The sequence below is a fragment of the Quercus lobata genome, chromosome 2, assembly GCF_001633185.2.
Source record: "Quercus lobata isolate SW786 chromosome 2, ValleyOak3.0 Primary Assembly, whole genome shotgun sequence".
Taxonomy (NCBI): Eukaryota; Viridiplantae; Streptophyta; class Magnoliopsida; order Fagales; family Fagaceae; genus Quercus; species Quercus lobata.
Genome location: NC_044905.1, coordinates 64,167,602 through 64,190,864, shown reverse-complemented (window position 1 = coordinate 64,190,864; position 23,263 = coordinate 64,167,602). Strand labels below are relative to the sequence as shown.

The 23,263-nt window shown below is 34.1% G+C and overlaps 2 protein-coding genes across 3 annotated transcripts; one reads left to right on the top strand and one right to left on the bottom strand.

Moving 5' to 3' along the window:
- Positions 1-926: 926 nt before the first annotated feature.
- LOC115976199 (protein SET DOMAIN GROUP 40) lies at positions 927-6,812 on the bottom strand. Its single transcript, XM_031097348.1, has 5 exons — positions 6,431-6,812; positions 6,207-6,338; positions 5,957-6,097; positions 5,109-5,402; positions 927-1,661 (listed from the first exon to the last, which is right to left on the bottom strand). Exons 1-5 carry the CDS (start codon positions 6,764-6,766, stop codon positions 1,002-1,004), a joined length of 1,563 nt encoding a protein of 520 aa, XP_030953208.1. The 5' UTR covers positions 6,767-6,812; the 3' UTR covers positions 927-1,001.
- Positions 6,813-16,698: 9,886 nt separating this feature from the next.
- LOC115976198 (phytoene synthase 2, chloroplastic) lies at positions 16,699-22,565 on the top strand. Of its 2 annotated transcripts, XM_031097347.1 has the most exons (8): positions 16,699-17,147; positions 17,222-17,322; positions 17,601-18,205; positions 18,327-18,377; positions 19,676-19,848; positions 20,411-20,646; positions 21,372-21,564; positions 22,283-22,565. In XM_031097347.1, the coding sequence occupies exons 3-8, from the start codon at positions 17,731-17,733 to the stop codon at positions 22,460-22,462; spliced, it is 1,308 nt and encodes a 435-aa protein (XP_030953207.1). In that variant the 5' UTR covers positions 16,699-17,147; positions 17,222-17,322; positions 17,601-17,730; the 3' UTR covers positions 22,463-22,565. The 2 variants fall into 2 exon arrangements, with proteins under 2 accessions (XP_030953207.1, XP_030953206.1); XM_031097346.1 differs by lacking the exon at positions 17,222-17,322.
- The last annotated feature ends 698 nt before the right edge of the window (positions 22,566-23,263 follow it).

Here is a 23,263-nt window from a genome sequence, read left to right as displayed (position 1 = left end):
ATGCTTTGCCAAACATAGGATCTAGAGATAGATTCAAAGGCTTCCATAAAAGAGCAATTGGGAAAGAATCTTGATTTAAAAACCCAATAGAAGAGGGAATTTTTGTTGTGTAGAAGTCGCCAAGCTTGCTTTGCTAGTATAACATTATTAAAGAGAGCTAAGCCCATACCTCCTTCAGACTTGGGTTGACAGAGTGTTTCCCACTTAACCCAATGAATTTCCTGCGATCCCCCTTTTGGCCCACCAAAATTTTCTTATGAGATTCTCAATTTCGTTGCATAGACCTATAGGAAGTTTGAAACAACTCATTGTGTATATAGGAATAGCTTGAACTACGACTTTAATCAAGATTTCCCTCACAGCTTGAGACAAAAGTTTTTCCTTCCAACCTTGAAACTTCCTCCACACCTTCTCTTTAATGAAATTAAAGCTAGCTTTTTTCATCCGTCCTACCAAAGAGGGCAAACCCAAATATTTTTCGTATTGCCTGATTTCTGAGACACCCAAAGCTTGCTTGATGCAGATGATAAATTTTAGAAGGTGATGCAGTGAATGTAATCAAATTTCCAACAAGATAATATACTTTCTTGGAATAGTGCACACAATCTTGCGGTTGGGCCTCTTGTGTGACACAAGTTGTGTCCTCTTTTTTCTTTTTCATTTTTTAAATAAAATCATTAATTAGAGTGATATCAAGTGTACTCTCTCATCTGCAGTGACTAAGGACCCCAACCATACCATACCACTTATGGCGTGTATTTCCATGAGTTCCAGTATGCCAAGCCTGTGGTCGTATTGTGATTAGAGGTGATTCTCACACTCGCCTGTTTCACCGCCACCAGGGCTTGTGGTTTGAAGAATTTTAGTTAGATTTCAGTAGTTTTTCACAACCAATCAGTTATTAAAGTAGAAGATGCATCTGGGCATATTATGGTTACTCTTCCAAGCCATTAAAGTTCATTGATATCCAGAGAGAGAGAGAGAGAGAGAGAGCATCAAACTCAGCCTTGTTCAATTCTCAAGGTAGAAATATTTTTCGGCGAGAGAGAATCAATGATTTCACTGCAATAAGAAATACAATCCAGAAGTATTTTCTTGTATCTGAGTCTCCACTGGATAGCCAAATTCCATCTATCCATAGACCTTCTTGTTTTCCTGGACAAAAGTAAGTTACTACCAGTTTCTACATTTTGCAAATTATTGGCTTTTATGAATGCCTGAATCTCGTCTCTAGAAGTGGATAACTCCTTGCCAAGCTCCAAAAGAGTATCGAGATCTTGGATCTCATTGATAGCACTTAGTAGCAAACTGTCTTCTTCAATTGATGTTGGCAAGTTCTTCAAAATGGTATTGCATTTCTTTGCTGTCCACTTCATGACAAGTATCTCATTGTCTACTGAGAGTTGAGAGCCTGAATAAGCAAGGTGTCCTAGAGATCTCCGCTTCTTTGGTGGGGTTGCGCATAATCGCAAAGCAGACAACAAGGAGAAAGATGGCTTTCCATTTTGATGAATATATAGGGACTCCTTTGGCCATGAACTGGAAGAATAAATTTCAGGTTCCAAGGGAATAAACACTTTGTCATTTGGATTTTCATTTAGAATAAACCCATAATGTTCAAGCAGCTCTAAATTTGTGTATGTCCCATAGCATAAAAGAACCTGGAGAGAATAAAGTACCATCTCAGTTCCATATCTCCTCATGCACCAAATAAAGGTAAAAAATGTAAGTCAATTGTAAACCTCCCTAGGCCTAAGGAATCACCGCTTTTATAAGGTCACCTCGTTTTTAGAAATTCATTTGGTAACATGTCCAAATAAAAGCCCAATAACCTGTGTTGGTTTTTGGTCACAATTTTAAACTAAGAAATTAATTGTAAACGAAAAACAATATTTACTAAATTAATTGTAAGATCTGTATGTAAAACCTATGCTCTGGACAAAATCAAGTTTTTATCATTTCTCATTCATTAAAGAGATGAATGGACTCTTATTTTTGCAGCAATTCATGGACCCTTATTTTTGCAGCAATTCATGGACTCCCATTTGTTAAGTTCTATTTTATACAAGGGCTTCTTCATTTTGATCTTGCCAAAATAGAATTTTGTTTAGTCACAGACGATAAGAGTATTTCTCAAAATATATCAAAAACAATTCGAGGGAGTAGAAATGATCCATCTCAAATGTTAGAGCATTTTGGATTGGGAGCTATGGAATTGGTTCTGCTAGAGCTAACGACGTCATTTTAGCTGTGGAATTGCAGATTAGGAGTAAAGTGTTACACTCTATGATTGGCCAAAGCGATAGAGTGCAGCCCATCTGAACAAAAGGGGAAAGGTTGTTGGAACCGGGGCCATAGTGTGGCTAGGATTGAATACAACCAACTTTTTGAGTTTACCGTTACCTTGATGGGACAAAACACGGACCAGCCATCCAGTAATAACTGTTTTGCTCCATCGAGGCTTGAATATTTAACCTACATTTCTATGTTTTGAAGCAATTTCAGGGCTGAACATCAACTTGCATAAGAGTAAATTGGTCCCAATAGGGGTTGTGGACATTACTGTTGTAAGGTGGGATTACTCCTGACCTCTTTGCATATGCTTTCATACTCTAGCATTGACTACGATATTAAAGAGGATGGAGAAACTGTTGACTGGTTTGAAAAAGTTATATCTGTTGAAGGGCGGTCATCTTACTTTAATTAATAGTCTATCTAGCCTTCCAACCTATTTTCTTTCCTTGTCTACTAAACCTACACATAGCAAATGGAATGAAGATGATCCAAAGGAATATTTTGTTAAATTCCATTTGGTAGATTTAAACATGGTGTGTTTCCCTATAAAATTAGGTGGTTTGAGAGTGATAAAGTTGACTTCCTTGAACCAAGCTTTGAAATTTGATTTAACAGGTTTTTTTGAAATTTTCTGCCAATATTCCTTTTGCTATAGAGGGTGGTAAAAGAATCCATTTTTGACATGATGTGTGGAGGACGTGCATTAAAAGATTTATACCCTAACTAACTTACATCTGATTGTAGAAACTGAAGATGCATCTGTATTTGTTATACTGAATTCAAGAGGGGAGAATGACTATGTTATTGGAATCTAAGCCTCATACAGGCTTTTCATGATTGGGAACTGGAGGTAGTAGGTTGCCTAATGGATTTGTTGTATTCTAGTGTAGGCCTTTTTTTTTTTTTTGGGGGGGGGGGGGGTGTGGGGAGTGGGGGACGGAAGGTGTGTCAACTGTGGCATTAGGTGAAATTCTGACAGTGGATAATATTATTTAATGCAATGTGGTCATGGACAATTGGTGTTGTATCTGTAAGTATCGCTGTGACTTTCAGGATCATTTGTTGCTACATTGCTCGTTTGCTTAACAGATGTGGCCCTCTTTATTTTCTACATATGGGATCAACTGAGTGATGCCATAGAAGGTGATGTCTATGCTACTTGGAAAAGGTTGAATGGTCGGGCATACTCATTTTGTTATGCGGACCATTTGGAGAGGGGAAAATCAAACCTTTGAAAGAGTAAAGAGATTGGTTTTCAGACTAAATCTAGATTTTTGTATTCTTTGCTTGAATATTGTACTTCGATTGGTGGGGTACCTTGTAATTCTATAGCTGATTTCACGATCTTTTAGATCTCATATTGTAATTCTTTAGTAGGCTCTATCATTTGAGTTCTCCTCTTTTGATAAAATACTATATACAAAATATATAGAGCATCAAAAGCCAAAGATTGAAGTGACCAATTACCAAAGAAGCCTAATGATACAACTGAAGAGGTTCTTGACATGAAGAAGGTCCAATTGTATTATGAGTAATCACTATCAATTAGAACATCCAGTGGTTTGGCAAAAATGCTACTTAAAGTACCTGGAATTTTGAACAAAAGAGTAAAAGAAAATCTATTTATCCATGTCTTCTCGCTGTGGTCCAGTTATTTTCACCACAAGGGAAAGAAGTTGCACTTTACTATATAAGTCGCTGTTCACACTAATGTCGCACGAATTAGCAGTTTTATATTAAGGGTTTAGGGGATTTTATGGAACTCTTATGCTGGACTCTCTCAATTTTCCAACTCCTTTAAAGGTTCAATTTTTTAGACATTGATGAGAAGCCAAAACAACACGAATCACCTACCCCCACCCCTCAAGTCTTATTCAATTAAATTATGTCAATGTTATTTCTAAAGGAATATATGTTGGGGTCACAACCTATGACACCTATTAGAGTAATTAGTTGCAACCCCATGCAATGCATGGGAATACATAACTATTTTGTAAAGAGGTGTAGTATATGAAAAGCAACAATTGCTTCAAGTATTGTCTTTTTTTTTTTTTTAAAGACTTCTACAAGTTCTTTTATCTTTTTATCTCTACAAACATAAATAAATAAAAAGGCTTCTATAACAGTTGCTTTCTTCACATCAATTCTGACTCTCATTCCTATGCTAAGAAGAGCCTAACTACTAATAATCCAAAAAAAAAGCTCATTTTTTATGAGTAATCTAGAAAAAAATGAAGTACTTTCTGTTAATTGATTTTGAATGTAGACATTTAATTATAAGTCACTGAACCATCTTCTATTGGATTAGTGGCTAGGGAGCTCTGATACTTTCTGCCCTGGTTCAGGGTGGGGTTTTGCCACAATGTGTTTCTGATGTTCACTCTAGCTAGCATGGTAGATTTGGAAATTACATGACTCACATTGCAAGTTTGGAGAGTTACTTTTATGTGCTTGTTTTGGAGTTTTGAGAGGAGACTGGAGAGCAAACAGAAGTCATTTTAAAGGTGTGGAGCATTATATTCTAGAACTTTTCATATGTTGCATTGTTAATTCTTAATTAATACTCTATGGTGGCTTCTCTTGTAAACAACTTGTATACTTGGTTTGCGCCTCCTAAGCAAACTTTATAATGGGTTCTCTTTTTAAAAAAAACATGAAAGTCCCTTCAAAATTTTAGGTTTTAAGATATAGAAAAATGAAGCTAGAAGCATTAAAGCAAATATAAGAAGTCATGAAATCATATGAAATATTGATCAGCCAATAACTACTATGAAACCCAAACTTAATGTTGAATTATGCAAAGCTTGCAATACCTGCTCTCCTTTTTTATAATCTTGCCGAGCATAGAAGCAATATGCAGCAACATCCTCCTCGAACCCACCATCAATTAACCTCTGAAAATGAGGATCGAATTGCACCACATCCGACTTATGTGTACAGTCCCCATTTGACAAAGAAGCGACCTGAAAGGATGAGAAACACATCCGACTGTCTACATCTTCAGAATCCAATGTCTCCTCTCCTGGTGCAGCATAATTAAATAAGTCTCCCACAGGACATAAACATCCAGCTTCATCCCATGGTATATGCAACGTCCGTGAGGATATCTTTGAACAGAAACAGATACAAAAGATTCAGATTACTAACAAATTAAAAACAAGGGCAAAGTAGAAGTATATAATGTAAATAAGTCCCAAAAGTAACAAATTAGATTACACCTCTTGAATGCACCAATTAACAGATGGGACTACCAAATCAAAGTGCATCAATAAACAGATAGAGACTATTAAATTGGTAAACATAGCCCAAGAGCATCTTGCTGGTATACTATTGTACAAAGAGCAGTAGATTTTGCAGCTCTTGGATGTTGCCAAGAGCCTTGTAGTTCAACTGGCACCTCCTGGTGTTTCCAAGGGAGACATCAGGGTTCAAATCCCTCCTCCCTCATTGTTGTAAATAATTATCAAAAAGAAAAAGAAAAAATGAGCAGTGGATGTTTAACCATAAACTAGATTTGTCAATATATCTATTATACATATAAATTTTCAGACAATGCTCAATGAGTCAAAAACCAGAATGAAGATATCATCAAATGGGGCAACTAATTTGAGTATGCATTTCATTTATATGATTAGAAACAGAAGGGGGCAAGTATTCTCACAGTTGCAGCAGCCCAAAGCCATGCCTTAAAAGTTAGAAAATGAGGCTTAAGCTGAAGTAGTTCCATGAGTTGATTAGCTTGTTGCCACTCGGATTTAGCCTTTGATATGGCCTTTTCAGCAGCCCAGATAGCATCATCAACCTAGCAACCAACCAACCAACCATTTTAATCATTGAAGTTAACATGAATGTAATATAAACACAATAAGTTTGTGAAGATTTTTAAAATATGGGAGAGTAAAAAACAGAACTTGCAGAGCTTTCACGTGGAATTCACAAAATGTTGATAAAAGATCATAAGAGCGAGGCATGTGGATGAGATAAGGGTGCCACCATGAACTCTTTCCTTTACCCAGTTCGTGTAATAAACAGACAGTGAATATCTGTATCAGAAATAGGAAGAATTCAATTCCATCAAATAAATAAAAGTAAGCAATATTGTGTTTGAATGAATGGAAATGAAATTCTGTCCTACCTGGGTGGAGGAGAGAGAAGAAGCGTGAGAGTTGAGTTTTTGGAGAGGAAGAGAGAGTTTGTTGAAAAGGGTATCTTTGGTCATGAAAGCAGATTTGGGAACTCTGAGAATGAGTTCACCCTTTCTAAGATCACGCGAAGCACCCAAACCTCGACCTCCTGCTTGAGGAAAATAAGAGAGGGACAGAGAATGGCCCAAACAGCCACAAGAACGAGTGTCAGTGTGTGTATCAAAATCATCATTGGTAGAGTCTGAAATTCCAAGGTCTGCTGCCCACTTCAGAAACCTCTCCAGCTCCACCATAATGACTCCCTCTTCCTGCTCTTGCTCCTCCATTTTTCTCTCTCTTTTTTGCTCTTTGCTCTTTCAGGACTCAAATTTCCAACTCGGATCAGTGGGCTTCAGAGGCCGGCTTGGGCCTTTCATCAACTTGGCCATGTCCGGCCCGATACTTTTTTAAGGCCCAAGTGTAAATAGAACCATCTCTATTGAGGAACACCCTTTATAAATAACAATAATTTTCTAACAATTTTATTAGTTACCCGGTTCTGAAAGATAATGTGAAACTAGCATCTTGAGTTTCTAAAACTCGAGATCAAACTGAAACTCGAGTTTTAAAAACTCGTTTTTGGGGTTTTTCCTATTATGACGTGGACAAATAATCCACGTAGATATCGAGTTTTTAAAACTCGATTTCTATTTAACGTTTTTTTTTTTTAAACCTTCTTAAACCGAGTTTCAGAAACACGGTTTTGACTGCATAAAACCTATTTGCACTCAAACACTCCACACTCTCACTCTCCGTGCTCTCAAACTCAGTCACTCTAAATTTTCAAAATTAGTCACTTTTACACCGAAATCAGCTACCCTGTTCTGTCAGTCTCCATGGGTGATCCGTTCTTCATCTCGCATGCTAGGTAAGAATTCTCCGTTCCTCTTTTGCTGAATTTATGTTATAGATTTGGGCTTTTTGCATGTTGGGTTAGACATTGTTAGAAATCTAAATGTTAGAACTTATTTTGATTGAAGGACTTGTTGCTGCTGTTGTTTTTGTTTCTGGGTTGTGGATTTACTTGGGTTTTCAGTTGCTTTTGATACGTGCCCATTTGGGTTTTGTTTAAAATTGCTTTATATTTGTAGACATAGATGTCATTGAAATCAGAATGTCGTTTTTTATTTTTTGGTGGGATTGAGAATAAATGTATAAAGGAGTTTTCTTTATTTTGTTTCTCATTCAAGAATCATGATTGTGTTTATGGGCTTTTAATAAAAATTCAAATTTTAATTTTCTTTAGTGATAAAAAGCTTCATGGGTATTCCTTGCTATGTGTGTTGTTGGATGGCCAAATAAATCTTGAAACATATATTAAAGTTTATGAACCAAATATATGGTTAAGTCACTGTGACATTGTCTTTTGTAGTTGGATTTTAGCATCTTTGAGAAACTTTTGCTGTGTATTGCATGTGACTTGTTCATTTGTCACATTCTTTTGTAATATAAGTCATGTGATGGGGCTTACAACTTTGTTGCAATTTCAATAATGTTCTTCAAAGAGCCTTGTAGCTTGGTTACTTTGGCTCTCCTCCTTTATGAATTATGTGGGACATTCAGGGTTCAAATCCCACCTCCCCCATTGTTGTAACTATCGAATTATTAAAAAAAAAAAGTTATTTATTTGCCATACCTTTATTAAACTAAGGAAAAATAGTTTAAATATATAAATGTTGACTGCTAGAGTATTGACCGAAATTAGTTGAAACTTGGAACTTTTAATTAGTGATATATATTTGTAACCATTACTTAAAATATTAACTTTTGTTTAGGTATAGTGTAATTAGATAGGATGTTGTTCAGGAATGGACTATTTGGTAACTTTCTGAATAAATTACAGAATGATTTATCAGTGAATTAAGCATGGAATAAAGAGCAAAGAAGTGAAATTTTGCACATATGAGCTGACACATATTGTTCTTTGCAGTATGGAGCCTCAAATCGATGAGGAGCCAGAGATTGTATTAAGCCCTGGTCCAGACAATCCTTCATTGTTGACGCGACAACAATATCATCGATCACAGGACATTTGGAATGGCGAGATGAAATATCTAGTTCTAACAATCTCTTTAATTTTTACGTTGTTTTTGACTTTTAGCAAGTTTTTTCAAAGTTGTATATCTAGTTCTAACAACCATTATAATTTTTATCGATTTTGTAGTACTCGGGCCCACTTACATGCCGTGGTCGCGCTAAAGAGATGGCAAACATAATGATACAAGATAATCGGGTCATTAACATTATCAAGTTGGTAGGGCTAGAAGGATTGTTTAGGGACCCTTCCAGAGAGATAGATCATTGCCTAATATCGGCCCTAGTTAAGCGATGGCGACCGGAGACTCATACGTTCCATTTTCCACTTGGTGAGATGTCAATCACCCTACAAGATGTGAAGGTCATTCTCAGACTTCCTATAGACGGTGAGGTCTTGGTTGGGCCGACTGTTGTGGTGGATGGGAATTGGAGGTAACTGTGCGCAGAGTTGCTTGGTTTTGAAGTTCCAGAGAATGACAACAAAATTTTGGTGGGCTAAAGAATTCACAAGTAGACACAAATGACATCTTAATATGTGAAGGATCAACCATATTTTCCCAAGTATTTGCAAAGAATGACAATGCAGGAGGTGCGTAGGTAGGGATTGTGTTCGTAATGTTTTGGACACTAATAACATTGTCTGCATAAGGTTCACTACCATCCAATGTCTCATCGTCATCAATGTCCCTCTCAAAGTCCCCAAAGTCCCCTCTACCAATCATGTCTTCATACTCATCTATATCGACAAAATCTTCACCGTTAACGGCAGTAGTCTCATCAACATAGTCGTCGTCGTCATCATTATCATCACCATCGACATGAACATCACCATCGGCATGAACATCATCATCCTCTACATGTGTAGAATACTCATATTGAGCATTCGGAACTGTAACCTGTAAGTTTGCGGTTGTTTGTTGGATATCCTCTTGCCAGACTGCACGAGGCTCCAACTGTATGTACAACTCAATGTTAGTTACTTCAGCTATTCTCTCCAACTTGGCAAACATGATCTTTACATGTTTGTCTATTTCTATCGCCATATACTTGTAATTAATCCGGTGCTTCAGGATTTCATTTGGCATACGATAAGTAATTTGTATGTTGTGCACAACAAGATTCTCACACAACTCTTCCATGACAATCTTCTTCAATTTGTCAAGGGTCTTCAACCTACGATCAATTTGGGTATAATAGGTCTTTATACCCGGCCCTTCAAATGACAATCCCTTGTTTGCATTAGCATTCTTAAGCGGACCACCGTGGTATAGGATTATATCAATTTCAAGCATTGTGAACCTGTTCAAGTCAAGATACTATGTTATTTAAATCACATTGTCGTAAAGTAGGGGAAAAAAAGTAATGTGATCTTAAGGCTAAACATATTCAAGCCAGAATTTTCATAGGTAATTACTAGTTTTATAGCCATTATATAACTTGTGGTACCCATGGTTCTAAGTTTGGCTTCAGAACAAAATTTGAAACATATCTAGTGGAGCAACCCCAAAAGCATTAGTTAATGTTACTTGACACCATACATGTGATGCTATTACTCACATCTAGTTTTATCCAAAGCATTAACTGATTAATGGCAAGTAATGGCTTGTTCAAGCTTTATGATACCCATTCATTACATTCATTCACTACCCATTTCATACCCAAAATAATGATGAATAAAGTCAAAAAAACTTGTAAGATGATGATAAAAATAAAAGCCTAGAAATGATGAATAAAATTTTGATAACAGAATGGGCAAATAAATACTCAAAAAATTAACACTAACAAAACAAAGTTCTATAATTCACAATATTGGAAAATTAACTAAATTATGTCAACTATCTACAAAATAAATAGTCAAACTCAACCCACACCCATAGACAACTAATACCCAATGACAATGACAATCAAATTATGCAAACCCTTACCTGAGATATGAATTTGTTGAGAGGGAAGAGCAGTGAGAGAGGCAGTGTGGTGAGTGAGAGTGAGAGGAAATGTGGTGTGAGAGTTATAGGTGAGTGAGAGAGTTAGTGAGGGTTAGAGTTAGTGAGGTTGGGAGACTTAGTGAGGATGCTCTGTTTTTGGGTGAGAAGGCTGTGTAGAGGAGCTATCTATGAGCACTTGTGTTATACGAGCTGAGTGAAGCGTGTAATATTTTTATTATTTTGCCCAATGGAACTAGACTTGAGTTCCTTGAAATGTTTCATCAGATATTTCTTTAGTTATACGGGCTGAGTGAAGCATGTAATGTTTTTCTCAATTTTGCCCAGTGGAACTCGAGTCTTTAAGACTCGAGTTCCTTGAAATCTTTCATCAGATTTTTCTTTGCTAAGTGAAGCATGTTTCTCAATTTTGCCTAGTGGAACTTGAGTCTTTCTTTACTTGTAAGAGGTTTTTCTCTAAGAAAATCGAGTCTTTAAGACTCGATTTTTGTTTTGTGCAAAACGAGTCTTTAAGACTCGAGATATAGGTGTTTCATTTGTCCAAGTTAGCAGCACAAAGCAAGCAGAAAGCGAGTCTTTGAGACTCGCTTTTTAAAGTAGATCTCGAGTTTCTAAAACTCGAGATGCTACTTTCCATTATTCTTTCAAACGTTGCCTAACTTACTACATAGTTGCTCCTCATACTGCTAGTCTACCCATTCCCCCCTCTATTGAGTTCTTTAAGTTTTAGATTTATTCAATTTAGGATTTTTTTTTTCAATTTCATTAAAAAAATTAAAATTAAGTATGTAGTTTACTAGTGAAAAATATTTTTTGAAAAAAAAAATCTCACATAAAAATTGGACGGAAGGTCTAAATTGAATAAATTTGAAATTTAAAAAACTCAATAAAAGTAAAACTAGATGATTGAAATTTATAATTGAAAAAAAAAGGACTAGCAAGTGTGTCACTCTCCTAGCCCACTTAAATCCTATCATGCATGGCGTGGGACTATTTGCGCAATGGTCAGGTTTGCTATTATACAAACTCACAAGTGTGATGAGTTACAAGAGTTTTCTACCACCAAGCTACTTCTATGGATTAATGATAGAGTCAGGATTTTAGTATACAGACAACAAGATTAACAGATAAGAGGTTGAAAGTTAAATTAACCTTAAAAAATATTCAATATTAATAACAAAATAAATAAGTAATTATATGCTAATGTAATTGTCACACACAATCTAATATAGATGTAAACTATATGAAACTATAAGGTTTAAATAAAACATTTTAACCACTTGACATTTGTTCCAAGTGTTTAAGATTTAAAATATGAGGTTTAAAAATAATTTATCTTAAAAAAAAAAAAAGATGTGTGACAAATTATTATATTGTTGTTATTATTATTACTTATGTGACAGATTACTATTGATGTATAGGTATTATTGTTCAATATTGTAATTATACTTTTTTTAAAAAGAAACATATTGTACTTATAATTATAAAGTCTAAGAACTCCATCAAGAACATCATGGACATTGGACACCACTAAAACCCTGTTGGGTCTTTTTGGTTTGCGGTCACATTCTAACCATTTGAGGCCGACCCAATGAAGACTAATGTCTACCTTTGCACTTTTTGGCCCAGAAGAAATAGAAGGCCTATAACCCAAGAAAAACAAGATAATAAAGATCCAACGGTTAATATAGTCACGAGTGTCATGTGATAGGGTACCAGTAAAATTATAAATCCAATGGTAAAGAAACTGCAAATAATGATATGATCAACCATCAGGTTTCCAGATTATAGACACGAACTTTATTAATGATGGGAGGGGAGAAAGTCTGGCCAACTGTGCACAAGGGTGCATTGGCCAAGTCTATTTGTTGATCACTAGCTTAAAGGAACATTGGATTTGGTCCTCCCAATATTAGCGTCTTTCTTTTCATTGAAATGTTTTTTGAGTGGAGTGATGTGAGGAAGGGAAGAATGTGATTTTTCAGTAGTGTATTTGGTTTATGGGCAATAGGGCAATCATGAGTTTTTAACTTCTTGTCTTTTCGGCTGAGCCAGCTCTAGGCCTAGGCCATGTATATACCATGTACCTACCTAGGCCTAGGCCATGTATATACCATGTACCTAATATATGTATTCCCCTTCTCACATGGGGTCTATCCCTGTATAAGAGGATGATACATGCACTAGATATATGATATACCACCTCTTCTACTATAAATTAAAAAAAAAAAAACCCTCCAAATTTCGGGGCAACGAGTGATTTTTATTTTTTATTAAATTGAGATTAAAAAAAATTGAAAGACATATTATTACCAACAAAAAAAAAAAAAAGGAACTAATGATATTTATTTGGTAAATAAGTTTGATGACTTTGATCTGAAAATCATAGATCATAACAATTACTATTTTAAATGGGACTTTACCATTATTAGCATAATGATTTTGTAATGGATTGTTTGATTTTGCATATTAAAAGGAAAATTACTCTGAAATTTAGTATATAGTCGATCATAGATGATTTTTTCAATTTAGAACAACGTTGAGTTCCATAGTGGTAGCCCATAAATGATTGACTTGAGATGTAGTATGAAACATTTATTTCATGTTTTCTCTTTTGTTTAGATTTTTTTAGTAATGAAAAGATACTAATTTTATTTTTAATGTATTAATTTAGTTATATATTTTAATATATATTTTTTTGAATTATCATTTTTTATTAAAATTTTATGATTTAATCCAAATATTTTTAAAATTTTTGAACATTTTGGCATTCACTTTCAACTGGTAGATTTAGCTCGGGCTATAAATGAGCTGACTTCTGTTGAGTAATGAAAGTTTGAGTTGACTTGATAACAAAAATAAAATGTTCAAGTTTGGTTTGAGCTCAAACGAAGCCTATGAACAATGTTTAAACTCAACATTTTCAGAAAGTTCAAAACCTTAAGCTTGACTTGGCTTAGTTTATAGTCAAGCTAAGCCCAAGCTCAAGATCCTACCCAAGTACATTATCAAGTTCATGTAATTTGAATGAGTGGTTCAAACTCTCAATTAATTAAGGGCTTAGTAAGATATAAAATTATTTCTCAAGCTCCTAAATAACCCTAGGCTCAACTTATTTTTTAGGGAAAATTCTTAGGTACTCTTGAAATATAGTGAAATGATGCTCCCTCCTCTCACATTTATGGTGGACCTTACCATGAATGTGAGAGGAGAGAACACCATTTGTCATGCTCTGGAAGTACCTAAGAATCATGAATGTGAGAGGAGAGAATATCATTTGTCATGCTTTGGAAGTACCTAAGAATTACTCTTTTTTTAGGCTGAAATGCAATTGCACCCTCTAAGTTTAGCTGAATTTAATTCCAGTCCCTTAACTTAACTTTTATTCTATTGAGTTTTCTAAATTTCAAATTTATTCAATTAAGGTATTCTGTCAAATTTTGTTAAAAAATTACGATTAAAAAAATTATTTTCACAAGAAATTTTTTTTGTAAAATTAATAAAAATATAATATAGGTTTTTTATGAGAGAATTTTTTTTTATTAGTTAATTGCATACTTAATGGAATTTTTTAAACATAATTGGACAAAAAGCCCAAATTGAATAAATTTAAAACTTATAGAACTCAATTGAAAGAAAGTAAAATTAGAAGATTGAAATAAATTCCAGTTAAACTTAGAAGGTACAATTTACATTTTAATTACAGTTCTTACATCCAACATTAAAAACACATACACATATATATATAAAGGTATAAAAGTACTCACATCAATGCTTGTAGGATAGAAAATGTATCACATTTTGGCTAATTAACTGAATTAAGTCCAAAATTCATTCACATAATGACATGCAAAGTTATGTAAAAATACATGGTTGTTATAGTAACAATATATTTTTACACTAACATTATTTATTTTTCTTTACATATTCCGATAATGAAAAAGAGAAAGTAAATTGTGATTGTTGTGAGTGAAAAAATATAAACAAATAAAAAAAATCAAGAAAAAAATGATATTTTATTAATATATAATGTAAAATAAATAATAAGATTTGAGTTGTTTCGAAAAAATAGTATATAAAAAAAAAAGTTTTTAATGCTAAAGTATAACTAAAATTTTGCATAAGTTTTTTTTTTTTTTTTTTTTGGGGGGTAATTTTAAAGTGGGGGGAAGCGCAAAAGGGTTGCGTGTCAAAGAGCTGACCGACCATGAAATGAGTGGAATGGAGAGTGTACACTGAACCATGTGCTCTCTTTAGTCTTTCTTTCTTATGAGTCACGAACGACAAGACAAGAATGAAAAACAAAAAAACAAAAAAACAAAAACAAGAAAGCGGGAAGTGGAGTAGTCGACAACATACACTGTAGGACTCGACTCGTAATTCTCTCCAATTACATTACAATACCCTATAGTCGAACCAAATCGAACTTTAACCAATGAAATTGCTGTCGTGTCATGTCGGGTCGTGTCTACCTCAAAATTGTCAACCGTCAAGTCAAACTCTCTCCCCCAATATCAAATTGCGTGGGTCCCATACTCAACTCCACCAATCTGTACCTTCCGGGACTCCTTCATACCTTCACTCACCTTTGGCCACGTGTACTTAACCCACCCAAACACTTTTTTTGACCTCCACCGCCATTCTACTGTGATAACGTTATCTTTCACCCATTGGCTGATTTTCTCCACCTGTAATCCTCTTTGGATTTTCTTTTCTTTTTTCCAATTAGATAGAGTTAGTCCTATCTTATTTGATTTCTTTTGGATTTGAGATTTCCCTTCAAATCTCCTCGGATACGGATCCCCTTTTTATTCGGAGTATTTTTTACCAACTTTATTTCTTACCTAATTCAAAATAAATACTATTTTTATAAGGAAAATTTTATAAAAATGAAAAAAAAAAATTATAAATTTCTCAAATTTTCTCTTAAAATTTATTCACTCCTTAAATTATTTGGGTTTGGCTTATTTCCGGTACTTTTTTAATTAGAATCTACTTTTGTTTTAATGAGAAAATGTCACATTACCAATTAACTAAATAAAATGTGGAGATTAAAACCCACTATTACTTGTCATTGTATTTTAAAACAAAAGAAGACTCCCCATTAAAAAAGTATTAGAAGTAAGCTAAACCCAAATTATTTTATCAATAAAAAAAATGTAAAACTTAGATGTTATTCCTTAAATTTCCTTTTAAAATTTAGTCACGTGGTTGTACTTAACTAAAATATACTTCCATCAATGGAAAAAAACCATATGACTGAATTTTAAGAGGAAAACCTAAAGAATAGTAGTTAAGACATTGTACCTAAATTTTGTTCTAAAAAAATAAAGAAAACTATAGCTAATTTTATGCCTTAAATGATTAATAAACGATGATGTAATGTAATGACCAATGACACCTATTAATTTCCATGGGAACACCCAAATGGAAGATTCAATCATATAAAAAAAATGCTATTTTTACAACATTTTCCTAACAAATCTTATGTGGTAGGTTATTACGAGTTGTTATTGGTAGGGTAGAAAAGTAATTTCAGCGATAAATTCAATGAACTCAAAAGGAGTAATCTCAAAGATTATAATCATCAAAGTTAAGAAGATTACTTTTAATATGAGCCATTAGATCAAAGTGGTTAAAAGAGTAAAAAAGTTAAAAGTTACAAAAGATAAAAAGATGAAAATGTTTCAAACTTTCGTGAGTAAATTAGGAAGTATTGCAGGCTATTGCACCATATCCAAATTCCATCAAGATTACGCACAGCTTCCTTATATTAAAAAATTAAATAAAATGATACTTATCCTCTTTTTAGGATTTATTAATTTTGAGTGTGGAATTCTTAAAGCTTTTAGAAAAATAACACTTATCTTCTTTTTAAGATTTGTTAATTTTGAGTGTGGAATTCTTATAGTTTAAAAAAATTAAAAAATTAAATAAAATGACTCTTATCCTCTTTATAGGATTTATTAATTTTGAGTGTGGAATTTTTATAGTTTAAAAAAATTTTAAAAATAAAATAAAATGACACTCATCCTCTTTTTAGGTTTTATTAACTTTGGATGTGGAATTCCTATAGTTTAAAAAAATTTAAAAAAAGAGGGAAAAAAAAATACAAAAAGTAACAAACAAATGTTCAAAGTAGTTTAGAATATCCGGGTTACCCGTATGGACCTTTGTAAAATGGGCGGGTTCAAGAATTACACTCGTAGGATCATATTCCTAGTCTCCAGTCCTGTCAGGCTTGTCCAGCGCTGATCTCAGTCCCCATTTTAACTTTGCAATTAACGAGCACACCAAAAGCCAAATAGGAAAAAACTGAAAATAACCCAAATCCCAATTCAAACAAACTTACAAAAGCCATGAATAAAATGTGCTTTAAACAGAACAAAAAATATGACATTTTTATGAGCAGAGAAAAAAAGAAGAAGAATAGGGACAAAACCAAAAGTAAAAAATAAACATTGTAATAATTAGATTAGAGGGAGTCTGGAAGAATAGAGAACAACAAAAAGGTTTCAGTGTGAGTGTGTGTGTGAGTGGAAGAAGTGGAAGTGGGGGGGTCAGATATTGTTATTAGTGGTAGTTCATTTGTTTGTTTTTGTTTCCATGATGTTGATGACATGAGCTTAAGAGTCTTTATTAGTTTGGAATCTCCTGTGCGTGGGTCTATAGCAACAGCAATTTGCGGGTAAGCTTCTCTTTCATTATTTTTGTATATATCAATGCAAGATTGTTATTTTAATTTTTTTTTCTTTTGTATAGTCCTTCGTCTCTGCTCTGATTTTGGAATGTAAAAAAAAACAAAGTTCTAATGAACTGCTGAGGAAAATCTTTGTTTTAGTCAGACTGAGAGTGAAAAAAAGGTAAACCCAATTGAAAACTTTAAGAGAAATAATGTCAAGCAGTTAGCTGAACTTATTAAAGATCCCATTTTGTGAGTTATAGATGCTGGTAATATGATATTCTTGTAACATTGAGTGTACGTGTTCTTTGATATGTATTAAGTGTTTCTATACTTTGTTTTTTTGTTCAATTACAGATAGTTTTGGCTGAGCTTTCATTGTTTTTCAATAACTGAATTGTTGTCCTCCGTGGGTGGTTTCAATAGACAAGCTGATTTCTTTTGATCCTTTTCCTACAGGCTGAACTATGTTTGTTTCAAGGAACATATAGTATAATTGGTTTAGTTTAAATTAAGGTTGGAGAAATAGGAAGGCAAGAAGGAGAAGTATATTCCAGGGTATAAGTGATTGAGACTTAGAAGTTTAATCATGTCAGTAGCATTACTATGGGTTGTCACCCCAAATGTAGAGCTATCCAATTGCTTTGGTTTCTTCGATTCAGTCCGAGATGGAAACTGGCTTTTAGGGTCATCAAGATTTATATCCCGAGATTGGGGATCGATTAGAGCAAAGAAGAGTAGGAAACAGAAATGGAGGTCTTGCTCTCTTAGTACAGATTTGAAGTATTCATGTGTTGGTGAGTCGGGCTTAGAGAGCGGAAACAACTTCCGTGTATTATCAAGCATGGTAGCCAACACTGCAGGAGAAATGACAATCTCATCAGAACAGAAGGTTTATGATGTGGTGCTGAAGCAGGCAGCCCTGGTTAAGAAGCAATTGAGGTCTAGTGTGGATCTTGATGTGAGACCGGATATTGTACTTCCCGGAAATCTGAGCTTGTTGAGTGAAGCTTATGATCGTTGTGGAGAAATCTGCGCAGAGTACGCAAAAACGTTTTACCTGGGTTAGTCTTCTCATATCTATCATTTAACTTAAGGAATTTTACTTTGAGGTTCAATTTGAGATTTAAATGTGGAATCAGTAGTACTTTGAAATTCAATTCTTCTTTGCTTTTGCTGTTTCAGGAACTCTGCTAATGACCCCTGAAAGGCGAAGGGCTATCTGGGCAATATATGGTGAGTGGTGGTGACCTTTAATCAGAAAACATCTTTCTTGTTATGATGTAGAAATAGTTTACTGATTTTTAACTCTAATAGGAATGTAGAAGTTAAGAGGGCAATGATTATAATAGTAAACTCTGGTGGATTTTCTGCAAGGGTTATATCAAAGGATCTTGCTTTAGTAAAAAACATATAATATTCCTCACCAGGTGGGGCTCATACTCAATCTTTAAGTCTAGTTTCTGAAACATGAGTAATACTGCTTTCTTTGTTCTTAGTTGTGCTAACGCATAAACATTGGATGATTGCCAGATATGTTCTGAATATCTGCATGAAATTTTTGCGGCAATACTTGTCAAAGCTAACACAATGATGCCCATGGATTAGTTCCACTATTTGACATTTCATGCTTTTTAACTTTTGTTCTGAATGACTTTTGTAACTATCTGGTTTATGACTTCTTTCCCTTTTGCTTAAGAAGAAGTTAGGCACCTTTGGTTACTGTTTTAAACGCATATAGTTCTTCCTTTACTAAGAACAAATATATGAGATGGTGATGATCATTAAGTAGTGTCTTGCCTCCAAAGAAGCTTTTAGTTCTCTTCATTGTGTTTCCTAATTAATAGTTAATTTAGCATAAAAGTAGGTCCTCATCATGATACAAACGTAAAGATTATTAGGACATGAGGACTTGAAGATACCCATAATCATTCTCCAATATTTGGATGAGTGCTAGTAAATTACTTTCAAATCTTAAATTATTTTACATGTTATAAATCCAATCTTAAGGTCTTTTCAGATAGACAAACTAAAATAAAAAGGCAACACTAATTGATTTAATCTCAGTAAGGATGGGCCCAGCTATTGCTGTGAGCCTGTGAGGACAGTTTTTACCATATGATATCTGGAAGCAAGCTTGGAGGTTCATTAAAAGATGAAGGAAAGTTTTAGGTTTTTACTTCTGGTGAAAATTTAGAAAACAAATTGGAAAATGTATCAACAAAATGAGAATTTTATTCTAGTGTCCAAGACTGTGACAACTGCTACCAGCACTGCGAGAGAAGTTCTAGTGCTTCTCTTTCAATCCTAGAATAAATTGTATCACCTTTACATCTGCCCATTGTTTGGCTTTATTCAATATACCAGATAGGTGAACAGGAGTGTTACTTGTTTTCCTTATAATCCATGCGTTTGTAAGCAATTTCTATGTATGTGAATCCAATACAAAGAAAGATAAAGTTGTTCCATCTATTAAGGTTTAGCGAAGTTGAGTTGACTTTTTTTATATCCTGTGATGGTGCTTGTACATACAGTGTGGTGTAGGAGGACAGATGAGCTTGTTGATGGACCTAATGCTTCACACATCACACCAACAGCTTTAGATAGATGGGAGTCACGGTTGGAAGATCTTTTTCAAGGTCACCCATTTGATATGCTTGATGCTGCTTTATCAGATACAGTTGCCAAATTCCCTGTTGATATCCAGGTTAGACATTACTTTTGAGAAATACATTAAACATCAGATCAGGTCTCAATAATAAAACTAAAGTCTTTAGTTAGGCTTGCCCTGCCCTCTTCGATTTGATTCCTACATCCATCTGTATTCTTCATAACACGTTCTTGAACATGCCAAATTTACATACTTTAGTTTCTTTAGCATTTGCATCGTTGATTCACAATCCAGCCAATATTCTATTTTTTCCATGTTTTTATTAAGTTGACCATTATTACCTTTCACTCTGAACCCACACATTGCCAAATGCAAAGACATTTGGAGCTGAACCCTGAGGTTCGGTCAGCATGTTGCCACCCACAAAGGGTCTGGCATTCTCTAACAAGCCAAAAATTCTTGGGTTAAGGGGGAAGGTATTTGGGAACACCATCTTTGTAGCCTACGGCTACTCTTACTATACTCAATCTCATTTAAGGTTTAATTGATATCTTCCATTTTACTGATAGTACCCTTGACACAATATATAGCACTTGAAGTTTGTGGCTTTTATTGTTACACATCTTCTAACACAATTGTATGATATATATTATTGCAGCCATTCAAAGATATGATTGAAGGAATGAGAATGGACCTAAGGAAGTCAAGATACAAAAATTTTGATGATCTTTATCTCTATTGTTATTATGTTGCTGGGACCGTTGGATTAATGAGTGTTCCGGTTATGGGCATTGCACCTGAGTCACAAGCAACGACAGAGAGTGTATATAATGCTGCCTTGGCATTAGGGATTGCAAATCAGCTAACCAACATACTCAGGGACGTTGGAGAAGAGTAAGTGCAGTGCTTTAGAAATGGATATGCTGCAACTTTTCTGTCTTATTATCAATGTTATCACAACAAAAATGCTCAAAACGCAGAGGTTGATCCTTGGCTTGAATGGTTGGGGCATCCAGTTGTAAAGAATCATATTCTGAAAAGTATTAGAATGTTTTGAAAATGTAATATCAAAATATTTGAAATAGTAAAAATAATTTATCCAGTGAAGTATATAATTAAGTGACATATATTGTTCAACTGGTTATATGGCACCTAGCTTAGTTGCAAAACTGGAATTTCCAACTTTTTTTATTTGTTATTTTTTTATTGAAACTGGTTCATGCTGTTCAACCAGGCTGCCTAGTCCAATCTGGCCTTTGAGGTTCCTTACATTTATATTGAATATTTGAAGTGATCTAGATCCGAGTCTGTTTAATATATGCTTATGCTCCATTTAGTTCCCTATAGAAGACTAGCAGTGATTAAAGTCAACTTGAAATTTTATGGCAGCCATTCTATAGTAAATTTTTACTTGCTCTTCTGTACTTTTGTTTTTTAATTTTAATCCTACTCTGGGGACAAATTTTATTTTCCTTTGTCTTCTTGAGAATCAAATTGAACATCAATTAAATGTCTGGTGCTTTAATAAACATCTCTTGATGGAAGCTACTTACTCTATCTTTAGTAATGATCTGACACTTCTCTTCATATCATCTTCTCCTGAATTTATCTTTATTCAGTGCTACAAGAGGAAGAATTTATCTACCACAGGATGAGCTTGCTCAGGCAGGGCTTTCAGATGAGGACATATTTGCTGGAAAGGTGACAGACAAATGGAGAAACTTCATGAAGAATCAAATAAAGAGGGCAAGGATGTTCTTTGACGTTGCAGAGAAAGGGGTGAAAGAGCTGAGTGCAGCTAGTAGATGGCCGGTAAACAATCTAAAACTTTTATTAATAGGAAAATATGCAGTGGAACATCCACCAAGTTCATTTTGGTATCCAAGAAAACAAATGGAGAAAGGGGGTTAAAATGGTTGTTTTATGATAACCGATTTTCGCTATTTTTCCCTATCTTATATAGTTAATAGAATAAGGTAGAAGGGAATCCCTTGCGATCATGTTAAAAAATTAACACAAAGCCAATTTGTTTTACTAGCAAATGTCTTATGTTGATTTATGTATATGATAAACTGATAATATTATGCCATTTTATTAACCATATAAAAGTTATGATGGTTTATAAATGTATGTTAGAATGACAATATTTTTACATGTAATGTGTTGGAAACTTGGCATGTCGCCTTGCCATGCAAAAGCTTAGCTATCAAAATTATCTGAGGTCAGGAAATGAAGTTCTTCAAGAGATTATGTTAGAATTTGTCTAAGCTTGGCTAATTGGCTCGTGGGTTGAAATAATGATGTTCTTGAAATCTTTTAAGAGTTATTTTGATATCTGGTTTATATAGTTATTTTTATAAAAGTTTCCTTTCCTCCATTATTGGTCATATGAAAGAAACGAAAAAGACTAATTTATGTCTCTGGTCGATAAAATGTTTGGAAAGGATTGTTGGGTTAATCTTTGTGTGTGAGATTGTTTCTGAGCTTCCCATTGTACCGTATGAATGCATAATGGTCTTGTATATTGCAGGTATGGGCGTCCTTGCTATTGTACAGCCAAATATTGGATGAGATTGAAGCTAATGACTACAACAACTTCACCAAGAGGGCTTATGTAAGCAAAGGCAAGAAGTTGCTTGCTTTGCCGATTGCATATACAAGAGCTCTCATCCCACCATCAACGACACTGTCTCTGTTGACTAAGGCATGAATTAATCTTGAACATTGTATAAAATTCTACTACTTTGTTATACATGGAAAAATATTGTAAAAAAAATTGTATATTATGAAATCTTATATTTGCAGCTAGTGTCTATCGTCCACCCTTTTTAAGTATTTTGTGTGTGTGTGTGTGTGTGTGTGTGATTGAGATTATATGTGATTCAATTTATACTTCAGAATTGCAGTTTCTGGATTCTGAAAGCTAAATTCCTTAATCAAACGGAAATTGAGCAAAACAAAATAAGCCATTTTCTGAACGTTAACTTTACACGCAACATAGAAAGTCTTGGGCCAATCCTGTGAAAAAAAAAAACCACTTGCCACTATTGTAAATAATTTGATTTTCGAGGATTCTAACAAAATTCAAATTACAGGTATTTTTTTTTTCAATTTTTTAAATGATATTGAAATGAAGAGATTTAGAGGTTTAGTTGTCATAAAAGGGAAAAAAAACTATTTCCAGAGAAAAAAAAATATTTATCATACACTTTTCATAACTTTTAATTTTCCTTGTAACATATGTTATTAACCCATTTTCAGTTTTTTTATTTTTTTTTCTTTTATTTAATTTTTTTTGTTAGAATCCAAATTACATCCTTTTTTTTTAAGAAATATTTTGAAGTCCATAAACCATACCTTTGTTACCCTAACCCCAAAGTTAAAAGTCCTCAAAAGGCAACGAACATTCGGGCTATAAGCTTGTGTAATGTTTTATAATATTATTAGTAAAGTGATTAATAATGTTTCGCTTGTTTTGAAGTAGAATATCTTCAAATGTTTTACAGGTAAA